The sequence below is a fragment of the Leptodactylus fuscus genome, chromosome 7 (assembly GCF_031893055.1).
Source record: "Leptodactylus fuscus isolate aLepFus1 chromosome 7, aLepFus1.hap2, whole genome shotgun sequence".
Lineage (NCBI taxonomy): Eukaryota > Metazoa > Chordata > Amphibia > Anura > Leptodactylidae > Leptodactylus > Leptodactylus fuscus.
The window spans coordinates 1,497,513-1,511,069 of record NC_134271.1 but is presented as its reverse complement, the minus strand read 5'-3'; the positions used below and the strand labels follow the sequence as shown (position 1 = coordinate 1,511,069).

Below are 13,557 nucleotides of genomic sequence, written 5' to 3'. Positions count from 1 at the left end.
CAGGGATTGGCCATAGTAAGCAGTACATAAACATCTATGCTATACACCGACCATATCATATCTATCTATACACACATGTACATATTACATACATGTACTATATACCAGGACATATTACACATACATACACACTATATACCAGTACATATACAGCTGTCCTTTGGTCACAGAACAGGTACAGAGGTTTTCGGCAGATCTCCACTTACTTTCCGGCGACGTGTGCGTTTTCTATATACACCAGAGCCGCCTCCAGGCCTTTTAACTGGGCCACAGCGTTGGATTCGGTGACAAACTTCTTGATTAAGCCGAGATATTTGGACCATTCCGGGCTCTTCTCGTCCACAATCTTTTGGAACAGCTTCATTGCCTCTTCATAGCCATTTAATCTGGCTTTCCATACCTGCAGTCAAAGAGACAAGGAACAGATTAGTAAAAACCCTCGTCCTTAAAGGGGTTCTCCATGACTGGGTATTGGTGGTGGATCTTTGAGAAACCCTACTACAGTGACTGCACTAAGACACCTCCAGACATTTACCTTTCTGGGCCAAGCAGTCATTCAGTACTGGAGGAGTTACATTCATTTGTCTCTGAGGCTTCGAGCAAAGCCCTACAGATCTGAGCCACCATTGACAACCCAGTGACACCTGTCCAAGACGCAGTGATGGGATGTTTGGCCTGGGGAACCTCATTGTATGACTGGTGATGGACACTCCAGCGTATGTCTATACGGCGACTTTTGGGCACAGCGCACTTAGGACTGCAGGAGATTATACAAGACCAGTCCACACGTGATGGAAATCCTCTGCTGCGGATCACACCTGGCTCCAGTCTGAAGGTCTCTATATAATTCACTTCCTTAGAGGATTCGTTCTAGATAGAATTGGGGGTTCTGAGCTGTTCTATGGGAGACACGACCAGAACCAGCACCAGATCCAATACCAACTCCCCTGAAGGGGGGATGGGGTGAACACGAGGCTGGATCCAACCACTGGGTGTGATAGGGTAGGAATAAGTCCCTGGAGGAAGTAAACGTACACTGACCACACACCCCTCTAAATAAAGGTTTTACTGTGGACTGGATTTCACCCCCATAACACTGGTACACCATTCCTGGGGTGGGGCGGGGGATGCAGCAGGTCTGACAGTGGCGGTATACTATCCTGCCCCAGCCAGACACGACCAATCTCATGCATGTGACTTATATAGTCCACATCCACTGCAGGTCTGCCATATGCGAATCCTGCCCAAGCCATGTCAGGGAGGGGTGTGCAGTATGGCGCTATACTGGAGAGGAATAAGACTGACCACCCCATGGCCAACACAAAGATGTGATGACTAAACCACATCGCTGGAAGGAAGGAATAAAAATAGAAGCATCAGGCCCGTCCCAGAGATCGATGAGCCTGCAAAACTCATATGAGGTGCAGGCAGAGATGCTGGGTCACCGCTCACACACAGCAGTAATACCGCACTCACGTGCAGGCTCGCCACCTACCTTGTGTTCACATTTCTGGTCAATAGGAAGCTTCATCCACTCACTGTCGTCCCCCATGATGAGTCCTGGTCTGTCCGCGCACTAGAGAGATCTGCAAGGAAACAAAAACCTGTTAGCAAGAAGTGAAGACCGGACCATCAGATGACAACGCTCTGCCCCGACACTACTATGGGGCAGAACATCACATTTACCCCCCCTAGAGCCGGCCTAAGCTCATCCCTTTAAGGGAACAGATCACTTATACTAGACCACCAGAGTCTGACATGGCTGTGCACAGATATCCGGATCCGATCAGTGACAACCTAAGCAGGGGGGGGGGGGGGGGTCACACGACCGTTACTAATGTCTGATGGATTCTGTATCTGCTCCCAATGACACTAATGTAAACAAAGTGATGGAAGCCATCTTGTATCTATTATCTGCCATCTTGTATCTTCTATCTATTATCAAGCATCTTCTATGTTTCCCTTTTCTTGCATGCAGGACTTTAATAAACAACGTGACCCCCATCTTCTTTATAAGTGTCAATGGGAACGGACACAGGAACGGTAGTGCGAGCTCCCCCTAACCAGAGGATTGGACATCTGTATTAGAGCTGGACAACCCCCGTAACTCCCATGGACCAAAAATGAGAGACAATTAGAGACTGTTATGGGTGACTTTGATTCCATGTCTGTGAGGAGAGCGCAGAGACGGCCAATGTCAGTGACGTCTCAGACGAGGGTCTATGGTTTGTCTCAGCTAAGAAGACCCCTTCCATGTTATTGTGGCCCCTGGGAGAGCAGACAGGCCGCTCTGTCATGTGATCATTCTGGAGTCTACTCCATGTTACTGGGAATCGCTCACCGCCCTCCAAAAAGCTCCAGACTTTACAGCCAGGGCCACCCCATAAGGCAGAGGTCACACATGGCAGACTTGCTGCAGACGTGTAACACTGCCACTCATCGGTGAGGGTTCAGAAAGTGGAAAATGGCCGTAGCTTACTGCTTGGTGAGGACTGAGACTCGGGACCAACGTAAGAGCAGGGTGGGCAGTGTGAATGGAGCCATAATACATACAGAGGCATAGCACCCCATTCACACAGGGGCTCCGTCCTCATCCTTGTGATTTGGGGATGGGGGGGGGTACAGTCAGACACTTCCTCTCTATCCGGTGTACAGGCAATAGACATTTATAGGACGATCCCTTTAATCCCATTATTGCATTTTACACTATAACTTCCTAGTGTGGGATCCGCCACAAGTCACTGCAGGTGTCAGAACTACAAGTACCAGCATGCACATCTCTATGTTCTGCTGTAGGAGGACACATCACTATACACAGGCGCTGGCGGTGACCACTATGGGTGTAATTATACAGGCAGGGCAGGGTGTGGCGGCGGCAGCGTCTACTGGAAACCTCTTGTCAACATTCAGACTGGAGAAGACCCAGGGATCCTGCAGAAGACGCCATCATACACACACAGGGGTGGAGATCCCCAGGAGAGGCCATTACATTAGGTTTGGTGGGGGTCTGACCTCTGGGCCCCCACAGTTTTCCTCAGAGGGGATCGGACCCCATAACCTCCAGCTTGGGGGATTATATTCACTGGTCACATGATCAGCAGCGGCTCAGTCCTTTCAATTGCATGGGGCTGAGCTGCAATACCAGGTGCTGTGCTGTGTATACAGTGAAGAGGCCGCAGCGCCTACCTGTATTTTACAAACAGCTTATCTTAGGGGTCCAGGGGGTCAGACCCCACCAATCACAGTGCCAATAAAGTCCTAGAAAACCACCAGCACTCCATCATGCAGGGGGCATTTAGGGTCCCAATGCTGGGCATAAATCACAGCCAGGGGTAACAGCCAGTTTGAGAGGCCACCTAATGATGTGCTATGGAGTATTGTAGGGCCGGAGTCACAACAGACGTATGCACCTATTAATATCAGCAGCGCGGTGCGGCGTCTGCAGGTGCTGCGCACACAAGCTCATTACCCGCTTCCCCAGGAGACCCGCTCGCTCGCACACACAACTCCCTGCAGATCGGCCTCACCAGCTCACTATACAGCAGTAACCAACCTTGTAACGGTGCGCTAGAGACAACAGCAGCCAATCCATGATGGGAGACATCAGGGTACAACGAAGAGATGACAGGCCAAGCCGACCCCTACTAAATAAAGTCGGGGTGATACAGATTTGAGACAGTCTCAGATTGCAGGTTTTGGTGCAGACCTTGTGCCTACAGTTGCACATAGAGGTTTATAGGATCACAGATGGGATCTGCAGCAGGTTACAATACAAACCCACAGGTCAGGCCAAGACTCTGCCACAAATCCCTCCATCATATAGCCCGGCCCTTGGCACCTCCGCCTTGTCTACATAGGCAGATACTCCTGTCCCCTTAACACATCTGCAGCTTCTTCTTGCTGTTCCTCTGTGAAATGTATAAACTGATCACTGGTTTGGATTGTTAGTGCGAGGCCATACAGACAACCCCGGGAAGGATCAGCTCTCACTTCAGTCAGAAATTCCAAAATCTGAGGAACAGAATAAAGCAAAGGCCTAAGAAAAACTAAACCAGAAGCGAGAACTGGTCACCTCCCGGCCATTGGCCGCTCCAGGTACTATTGTGCACCAGGGTCCGCTATCTCTCCCGCAGGCCTCAGTGGGGTAAAGCTGGGCGCACACATCAGCCCCACAGACAAAGATTGTAAAAACCCTCCAAACCACTGACCAGGTCTCCCCGATACTGTTATGGGGCAGATTAACAGGTTTCTTTCTCATCCTCCACAGGTTCCTGAGCCTCTGACCCTGCCAGATGGAGCTAGACATGATGGCTGATCAGCAGATGTGCTGGGGTTGGATTTAGCTCAGAGCATGGTCTACACTTGGTACAGCCACGTACAGATCTGCAGTGTCTGAAAACAAGCAAACACATCCAGGCGGCTATAAGGAACCTTCCCAGCACAGACAGGGGTATCGTGTGGTCACTACCGGGGGGCCAGCTGATCACTAGTACATAGCGGGCGTGCTCACCCTGGGGTAACACTACATTCTCTGTATTACTAACATAAGGAGGACCCCAAAGATGGCAGTCACATGACTGGGCCCATTTACCTCCATGGGCCTGTGGTTGGAATAGGGGGCTGTCTGATAACAGATGAAGCGGCAGCAGTGGGGTGGGGGGCAACGCTCAGAGTCAGCACCCCAAGGTAAAGCATGAAGATATCCAGCTATAATTACACCTTACCCAGTACAGGGGATACCCCAATAACCCCTAGAAGGGCAGAGGGCTCTGCTGTAACTACTGGGGAGTAGAGAACTTGTAGTGTGTGAGGCCAGGACGCCATGTCACGTGTTAAAGGTTCCTGGCGCTGTGGCTGCTGTCTAGTGACGTCTGGTCCTAGAGACATGACCATAGTAGGACGGCCACATGATGGCGGATCAGGAGGAGACGGCGCTCAGGCTTTTAGTGTTATATCCTGGTAATAAATAATGAAGGAACAGAATCACTTCTTAAGATGCCGAACACACAAGGTATTCCTGGCAGTGAGGGCGGGTCCACAAGGGCAGGGGGTAGGTTACACCCCCACCTGTAATATCAGACCTGGCCGTACCATTACAATGACGGGGTCCCCATAGTACAGGGAATACCCGGCACACCGAGGACCGTCCCTGCACATCTCCCTTCAGGCCACACACACACACGGTATTCCTGGCAGTGAGGGCGGGTCCACAAGGGCAGGGGGTAGGTTAGACCCCCACCTGTAATATCAGGCCTGGCTGTACCATTACAATGACAGGGTCCCCATAGTACAGGGAATACCCGGCACACAGAGGACCGTCCCAGCACACAGAGGACCGTCCCTGCACATCCCCCTTCAGGCCACACACACACACACACACAAGGTATTCCTGGCAGTGAGGGCAGCCATTGCAGCAGGTCCACAAGGGCAGGGGGTAGGTTAGACCCCCACCTGTAATATCAGGCCTGGCTGTACCATTACAATGACAGGGTCCCCATAGTACAGGGAATACCCGGCACACAGAGGACCGTCCCAGCACACAGAGGACCGTCCCTGCACATCCCCCTTCAGGCCACACACACACACAAGGTATTCCTGGCAGTGAGGGCAGCCATTGCAGCAGGTAGGTTACACCCCCCAATCCTGTATCATCAGGCCTGGCTGTACCATTACAATGACGGGGTCCCCATAGTACAGGGAATACCCGGCACACAGAGGATCGTCCCTGCACACAGAGGACCGTCCCAGCACATCCCCCTTCAGGACACACAGAGGACCGTCCCTGCACATCCCCCTTCAGGCCACACTAGAGGATTTCTGTTGCAGATTTTGTCATTTTTAATTGGATCTTTGCAGAGTTTGGTGAAGTCTCAGAATCTGGATGTAAAATACAGATGGAAATAATGTGTGTGCAAGTGCATGCAGGCGCCCCACAGACCATCAGCTGATCAGTGTAGGGGCCCCCAGGGGCCAATCACTGCAGGACCCGCCCCTCTAATAAATAAATGTACCCAACTTTCCCGCATTGGTGAGGACCCAGCTGGCAGATTAACCCCATCGTGTCTGCTGCTGACTAGAAGGAAACCTACTGCAGACAATGGGAGGCAAAATCCACCTGCAAATACAGAGGTGTGAACGTGGGCCAAGTGCGGAGGGGCTGCCTAGTAACAGCCGGGTGCCCGGCACACACACACGGCCCGGGGTAGTACGACAGTCCCCGGCAGACTCCCGTCCTCTCACACCAGGCCTGCCCGTTACCTCCGGGGCTGGAGACTCCTCACAAAGAGATCGGCGGCATCTCCGGAGCGGCCACGGCGGCGCAGCCAATGAGGTCACAGCCTGAGCCCGGAGACCCGCCCCTTCCGGCACCGCCAGCCAATCACAGGCGCCGGCTCGCAGCCTCAGCACCGGGACCCGCCCTGTCCGGAGCCCCCGCCCCCCCTCGCCGTCATGTACCGGAGGCTCCTCTAGCGGCTGTTCACACCACCACATGCGATTACACTACATTACATGGTAAGCTAATGAGAAGAAACGGAAGAAAAGCCGAATCACTGCCGCACCCCGGAGCTAGTGATGACATCAGAGCCGGGCGTCTCCATGGTAACAGACTACGCCCCCCGCAGGTGTAGTCGGGCCCTGCTGCCCCTTCTGTCAGTCATGTGAATGGGTTGTTATGGAGACCCCGGTGTCACACGTGTTGTCACATGTCGCCTCTCCGCGCGGAAACCGGTTTCTTTGGCACAAAGTTGCACCTGCAGGTCAGTGTGACGGCGGGGAAAACCAAACCAGGCCCCGGCGATAATGACCACAAGTCGCCCCCTGTCTGTCCGGTGTGACCGCTCCCTTATCCCCATGACCGGTGCGCGTACACGGAGCCAGCCATCTCTATGGGCCCGGACACAACCACACGTCTGTTACCACGCTGATGGATCCCCCAAGGTGACACCCCTGTTGTACCCACAATCTGACCATCACATGTCTTAGGAGTGTAGGAGGAAACCCACGCAAACACGGGGAGAACATACAAACTACATGCAAAGGAAAGGATGTTGTCCTGGGCAGGATTCAAACCCAGGACTCCAGCACTGCAAGGCTACAATGCTGACCACTGAGCCACCTGCAATCTGACAGTATTATCGGAGTAGGGGGCGCTCTCCTGAGAGTGGATCTAGACATGGCCGGCCCTGTAACTACTAGGAACAAATACAAGGTTCATATTAGTGATCAGGAAAGATGGTGGCCAAGGGGAGCAGCTCTAGGATGTGCAGGGCGGTCACTCCGATGTCCTAGGCAGAGGCGGCCATGACGGTGCCTACCCAGGATATCAGGGGCAGTTATGGAGAGAGGACACGACTAAGAAGCTGAAGCAGCGCCCACCCGGCAGGGTCCCTTTAAGAGGTCTGTTACAGGGGTTGTACCAAGTTTAGAAGATATCCCCCCTTGATTTTTGGGGATGTGACCGCTGGGACCCCAGTGATCCTGAGAACAAGGGTGTGGCACTCCAGTCCTGAGCCCACTACTCAGTCATTCTGTATGTGGGCACCATCCAGGACCGGAGAAAAGGGATTGTACCAAGCTTACACCACAAGTGTCTGACCTGAAAGCTATACCAGCCGGGGACAGATCTCAGGCTACAAAGTCAGGTTGTCCTCCATCCCCACAACAACTCCAGAGCAGAAATCACAAAGCAGCACAAGACAATCCCCCCCAATGGATTCTTCCCTGTTTAAAGGGGTTTGTATTCCAGGCTAGATCATCAATCCCAGATAGGTGGGGGGGGGGGGGGGGGGGAATCTGACCCCCCCCTCGCTGATCAGTGGTGCTCTGCAAGTGAGCAGGAAGCAGACAGCGCTGTTCTGTGCAGTGGACAGACCGGGTACTGCAGACCGGCTCACTCACATGAATGGGACCTAAGCTGCAGTGACTCTCACCCACCACTACTCAGAACGGCGCTGTCCGCTTCCTGCCCCATTCTCTATCAGCTGCTGACAACAGAGTATTCAATGGATTGATGGGTGTCAGACCCTCCACAGACCCGATATTAGTGACCCATCAATATTCTTAGCCCAGTACGCCCCTTTAAGGGTATCTAAGCTACTGTGTGCCCTGAGAGACTGTGACAGGACAGACGTTGGCCGTCTGTATATACCCAGTGTACACACCCCAGAGACCGCAGCACTCTACACACTAGGAGGATGGGTCACCCGTATAATATTAACCCCTCAGTGACCTCAGCAGGACACAAGTGACAAATAACCCTCTAATCCCTGGTTACACAGATATTAGGGCGGAGAGGAGGAGCAGGTAGAACCACAGACCGGGGCGGGGGCAGGACAGTGACCAGGAGAATATCCAGGACACCGCAACAGCCCTGCAGCAGTCACACAATGGAGAAACAGGACAAGCAGAGTCTGACCCACAGTCACAGGCGGGATCGTACCCCAGAGCTGCGTCAGTCCGGTGTACGGCTGTCATTGGAAACTGTCAACAAGCAGGTCCCTGGTCTCTTTCAAGAATCAAATCAAGATATAAAAACATTAACCCCCTTCCTGCCACAGAGTTTTTCATTTTTCACTCCTCCCCTTCCAGAACTAGTTTACCTTTGGGTTCTTAGCTGAATGAGGGCTTCACCTCTGTACTACATAACGGGATTATTTCATATTCTGGATCATGTACTGGGAAATTACCACCCCCCAAAAAAAACAAACAAACAAAAAAACCCTAAACACACAGAATGGGGCGTTTCTAGCGTTCATTGTATGGCCAATGTGACAGGTTACCGAATCCCGCAGTACAATGACAGCACCAACATTACAGAGAGAGTCACACCTTCTACACCAAAAATTATTCACCCCCAGAAATTATTTATTTATTTATAATTCAAACATTTTATTTGGTTTTTCGAGCATTTTTAGAAGAACAGTCCAAAGGATAAAATAGTGCAAGGAGTCTTACACCCCCCCCCCCATGCGTCAGAAAGACCATTCCATGCGAAGATGGAGGCGGCGCTGGAGAGTTCTCTCGCAGCATTAGGAACGCCCCCAGTGCTGCAGGAGTGCTGCATTTGCATACCAACGAAAACCGGGATTGGCGGCACGGAGAAGACAGCTAAAGGAAGGAGAAGAATAGACTGAGGCTATCCCAAGGTGTCAACTAGGGAAAAAAAGTTTTTAATGGTAGAATCCCTTTAAGGCTATTCCTATGTCTTATCAAGAAAAAAAACATTATGTGATTTTAATAGTACAATCCCTTTAATTTATCTTAAGGATCCCTTCACACCACGTAAGCGCGCCACTCATTTACACATGTCTGAGCACGGCGCTTCAAAACAGAGCCCATTGATTTCAATGGGAAGCGCGCGTATATCAGCATATATACAATCTGCTCTATAACCTGTAGATAGGACACTATATACAATCTGCTCTCTATAACCTGTAGATAGGACACTATATACAATCTGCTCCTCTATAACCTGTAGATAGGACACTATATACAATCTGCTCTATAACCTGTAGATAGGACCCTATATACAATCTGCTCCTCTATAACCTGTAGATAGGACACTATATACAATCTGCTCTATAACCTGTAGATAGGACACTATATACAATCTGCTCCTCTATAACCTGTAGATAGGACACTATATACAATCTGCTCCTCTATAACCTGTAGATAGGACACTATATACAATCTGCTCCTCTATAACCTGTAGATAGGACACTATATACAATCTGCCCCTCTATAACCTGTAGATAGGACACTATATACAATCTGCTCCTCTATAACCTGTAGATAGGACACTATATACAATCTGCTCCTCTATAACCTGTAGATAGGACACTATATACAATCTGCTCCTCTATAACCTGTAGATAGGACACTATATACAATCTGCCCCTCTATAACCTGTAGATAGGACACTATATACAATCTGCCCCTCTATAACCTGTAGATAGGACACTATATACAATCTGCCCCTCTATAACCTGTAGATAGGACACTATATACAATCTGCTCCTTTATAACCTGTAGATAGGACACTATATACAATCTGCTCTATAACCTGTAGATAGGACACTATATACAATCTGCTCCTCTATATCCTGTAGATAGGACACTATATACAATCTGCTCCTCTATAACCTATAGATAGGACACTATATACAATCTGCCCCTCTATAACCTGTAGATAGGACACTATATACAATCTGCCCCTCTATAACCTGTAGATAGGACACTATATACAATCTGCTCCTCTATAACCTGTAGATAGGACACTATATACAATCTGCCCCTCTATAACCTGTAGATAGGACACTATATACAATCTGCTCCTCTATAACCTGTAGATAGGACACTATATACAATCTGCTCCTCTATAACCTGTAGATAGGACACTATATACAATCTGCTCTATAACCTGTAGATATGACACTATATACAATCTGCTCCTCTATAACCTGTAGATATGACACTATATACAATCTGCTCCTCTATAACCTGTAGATAGGACACTATATACAATCTGCTCTATAACCTGTAGATATGACACTATATACAATCTGCTCCTCTATAACCTGTAGATAGGACACTATATACAATCTGCCCCTCTATAACCTGTAGATAGGACACTATATACACTCTGCTCTATAACCTGTAGATAGGACACTATATACAATCTGCTCCTCTATAACCTGTAGATAGGACACTATATACAATCTGCTATATAACCTGTAGATAGGACACTATATACAATCTGCTCCTCTATAACCTGTAGATAGGACACTATATACAATCTGCTCCTCTATAACCTGTAGATAGGACACTATATACAATCTGCTCCTCTATAACCTGTAGATAGGACACTATATACAATCTGCTCCTCTATAACCTGTAGATAGGACACTATATACAATCTGCCCCTCTATAACCTGTAGATAGGACACTATATACAATCTGCTCCTCTATAACCTGTAGATAGGACACTATATACAATCTGCTCTATAACCTGTAGATAGGACACTATATACAATCTGCTCCTCTATAACCTGTAGATAGGACACTATATACAATCTGCTCCTCTATAACCTGTAGATAGGACACTATATACAATCTGCTCTATAACCTGTAGATGGGACACTATATACAATCTGCTCCTTTATAACCTGTAGATAGGACACTATATACAATCTGCTCCCCTATAACCTGTAGATAGGACACTATATACAATCTGCTCCTCTATAACCTATAGATAGGACACTATATACAATCTGCTTCTCTATAACCTGTAGATAGGACACTATATACAATCTGCTCCTCTATAACCTGTAGATAGGACACTATATACAATCTGCTCCTCTATAACCTGTAGATAGGACACTATATACAATCTGCTCCTCTATAACCTGTGGATAGGACACTATATACAATCTGCTCCTCTATAACCTGTAGATAGGACACTATATACAATCTGCCCCTCTATAACCTGTACATAGGACACTATATACAATCTGCCCCTCTATAACCTGTAGATAGGACACTATATACAATCTGCCCCTCTATAACCTGTAGATAGGACACTATATACAATCTGCCCCTCTATAACCTGTAGATAGGACACTATATACAATCTGCTCTATAACCTGTAGATAGGACACTATATACAATCTGCTCCTCTATAACCTGTAGATAGGACACTATATACAATCTGCTCCTCTATAACCTGTAGATAGGACACTATATACAATCTGCCCCTCTATATCCTGTAGATAGGACACCATATACAATCTGCTCCTCTATAACCTGTAGATAGGACACTATATACAATCTGCTCCTCTATAACCTGTAGATAGGACACTATATACAATCTGCCCCTCTATATCCTGTAGATAGGACACTATATACAATCTGCTCCTCTATAACCTGTAGATAGGACACTATATACAATCTGCTCCTCTATAACCTGTAGATAGGACACTATATACAATCTGCTCCTCTATATCCTGTAGATAGGACACTATATACAATCTGCCCCTCTATAACCTGTAGATAGGACACTATATACAATCTGCTCTATAACCTGTAGATAGGACACTATATACAATCTGCTCCTCTATAACCTGTAGATAGGACACTATATACAATCTGCTCCTCTATAACCTGTAGATAGGACACTATATACAATCTGCTCCTCTATAACCTGTAGATAGGACACTATATACAATCTGCTCCTCTATAACCTATAGATAGGACACTATCATCATAGGGGCGCCAGTTTTTTCTGTTTAATACTCTTTATACCTTTTTTGTGTGTTTTTATCTCCTGATTTCCGTCCCCTGAAGAGTAAACACGGCCATGTCAGGAGTCAGTGAGTTACCCAAGTTAGGGCAGATTCTTGTAGACTGTTTAGGTTCCACTCAGGGTGGGGACTGTATAGCGCTGCGGCTCTGAGGGAGGTTATTAAGGATATTTCGGGTCCCCTTCTGATCAGGGTGTGATAGGGATCGTTTGGTCCCCATCTAATTCACACACATTGATTATATAAGACCCCCTGCTCTGTATGCCATCTGACTCGGGGACCGTCCTTCACACCAAAGTACAGGAACCACAGGCCCTGACGGCCTCAAATGGCACTCTGGGGCTTCCGTACAGCTAGGCCTGTCCCTGGGGTCATTTTAATATTGTCACTTGAGGTCGCAGGTTTTTGGGGGGTTTCTGTGGCATTTCCAGGGTTGCACCTGCACCTCATGTACAGCACTTTTTAGTAGTTTTATGGACACCATCCGGTTTTTGTTTGCTCCTCAGGTTGGAGTATACTGTTAGGGGTTAATACAGACTCATGAACTTACTGGAATTGAGCAAATCTGCCCCTTAATATCAGTGAATATCTACAGCTCAGTGACCGCTCCACGTCCTCAAACGCCTGCCCAAGGCTCCAGGGAAGAAAACAAGAATCAAAATCACACAAAACTCAGGGGTGTCTAAGACAGAAGAGTCACACGCCCCTACCCCAGCGCTCCAATGTACAGTCCGGGCTCACAGGACCTCTCTGAGGGGGGGGTCACTCATCACCATTTGGACTCTCCACTTCTGACCCTACAAGATGCAGCTCAGGAAGAAACAAGGACCAGAGCTGTACAATGGACTGGGGGCAGGTGGGTACATCTCTGGCACACAACCAGTCAGACCCAGAGTGGAGACGCTCCAATGACCGATGGGCCCAATCAGTGGTGTCAGCGATTACTGGGGAGGGACAGGTGACCTATCTGAGTGACATCACAGATCCCTCAGCAGTCATGTGACCCTCTCCAGTACTCCGTGACAGGACAACTTGATAAGATTCCTGGAGATCCCTTGGTTAGCTCTGCAGTCTTGCAGCGCTGGAGTCCTGGGTTCGAATCCCACCAGGAACAACATCTGTAAGGAGTTTGTATGTTCTCCCCGTGTTTGCCTGGATTTCCTCCCATTCTACAAAGACATACTTACATGAAAAAATAAAAAGTACACAGTGATCCCTATATATATATATATTATCCCTATATGGGGCGCACAAGCTG

General features: G+C 48.6%; 1 protein-coding gene across 4 annotated transcripts in view; it reads right to left on the bottom strand.

The window, feature by feature from the left end:
- CKAP5 (cytoskeleton associated protein 5) overlaps positions 1–13,557 on the bottom strand; it is a 35,582-nt gene that overhangs the window by 18,059 nt on the left and 3,966 nt on the right. For all 4 annotated transcript variants that reach the window (XM_075280751.1, XM_075280754.1, XM_075280753.1 and 1 more), the window contains exons 2-3: positions 1,496–1,586; positions 207–400 (exon numbers count right to left, since the gene is read on the bottom strand). In XM_075280751.1, the coding sequence (XP_075136852.1) occupies positions 207–400; positions 1,496–1,552 (251 nt within the window). In that variant the 5' untranslated portion in view covers positions 1,553–1,586. The remainder of the gene's footprint in view (positions 1–206; positions 401–1,495; positions 1,587–13,557) is intronic.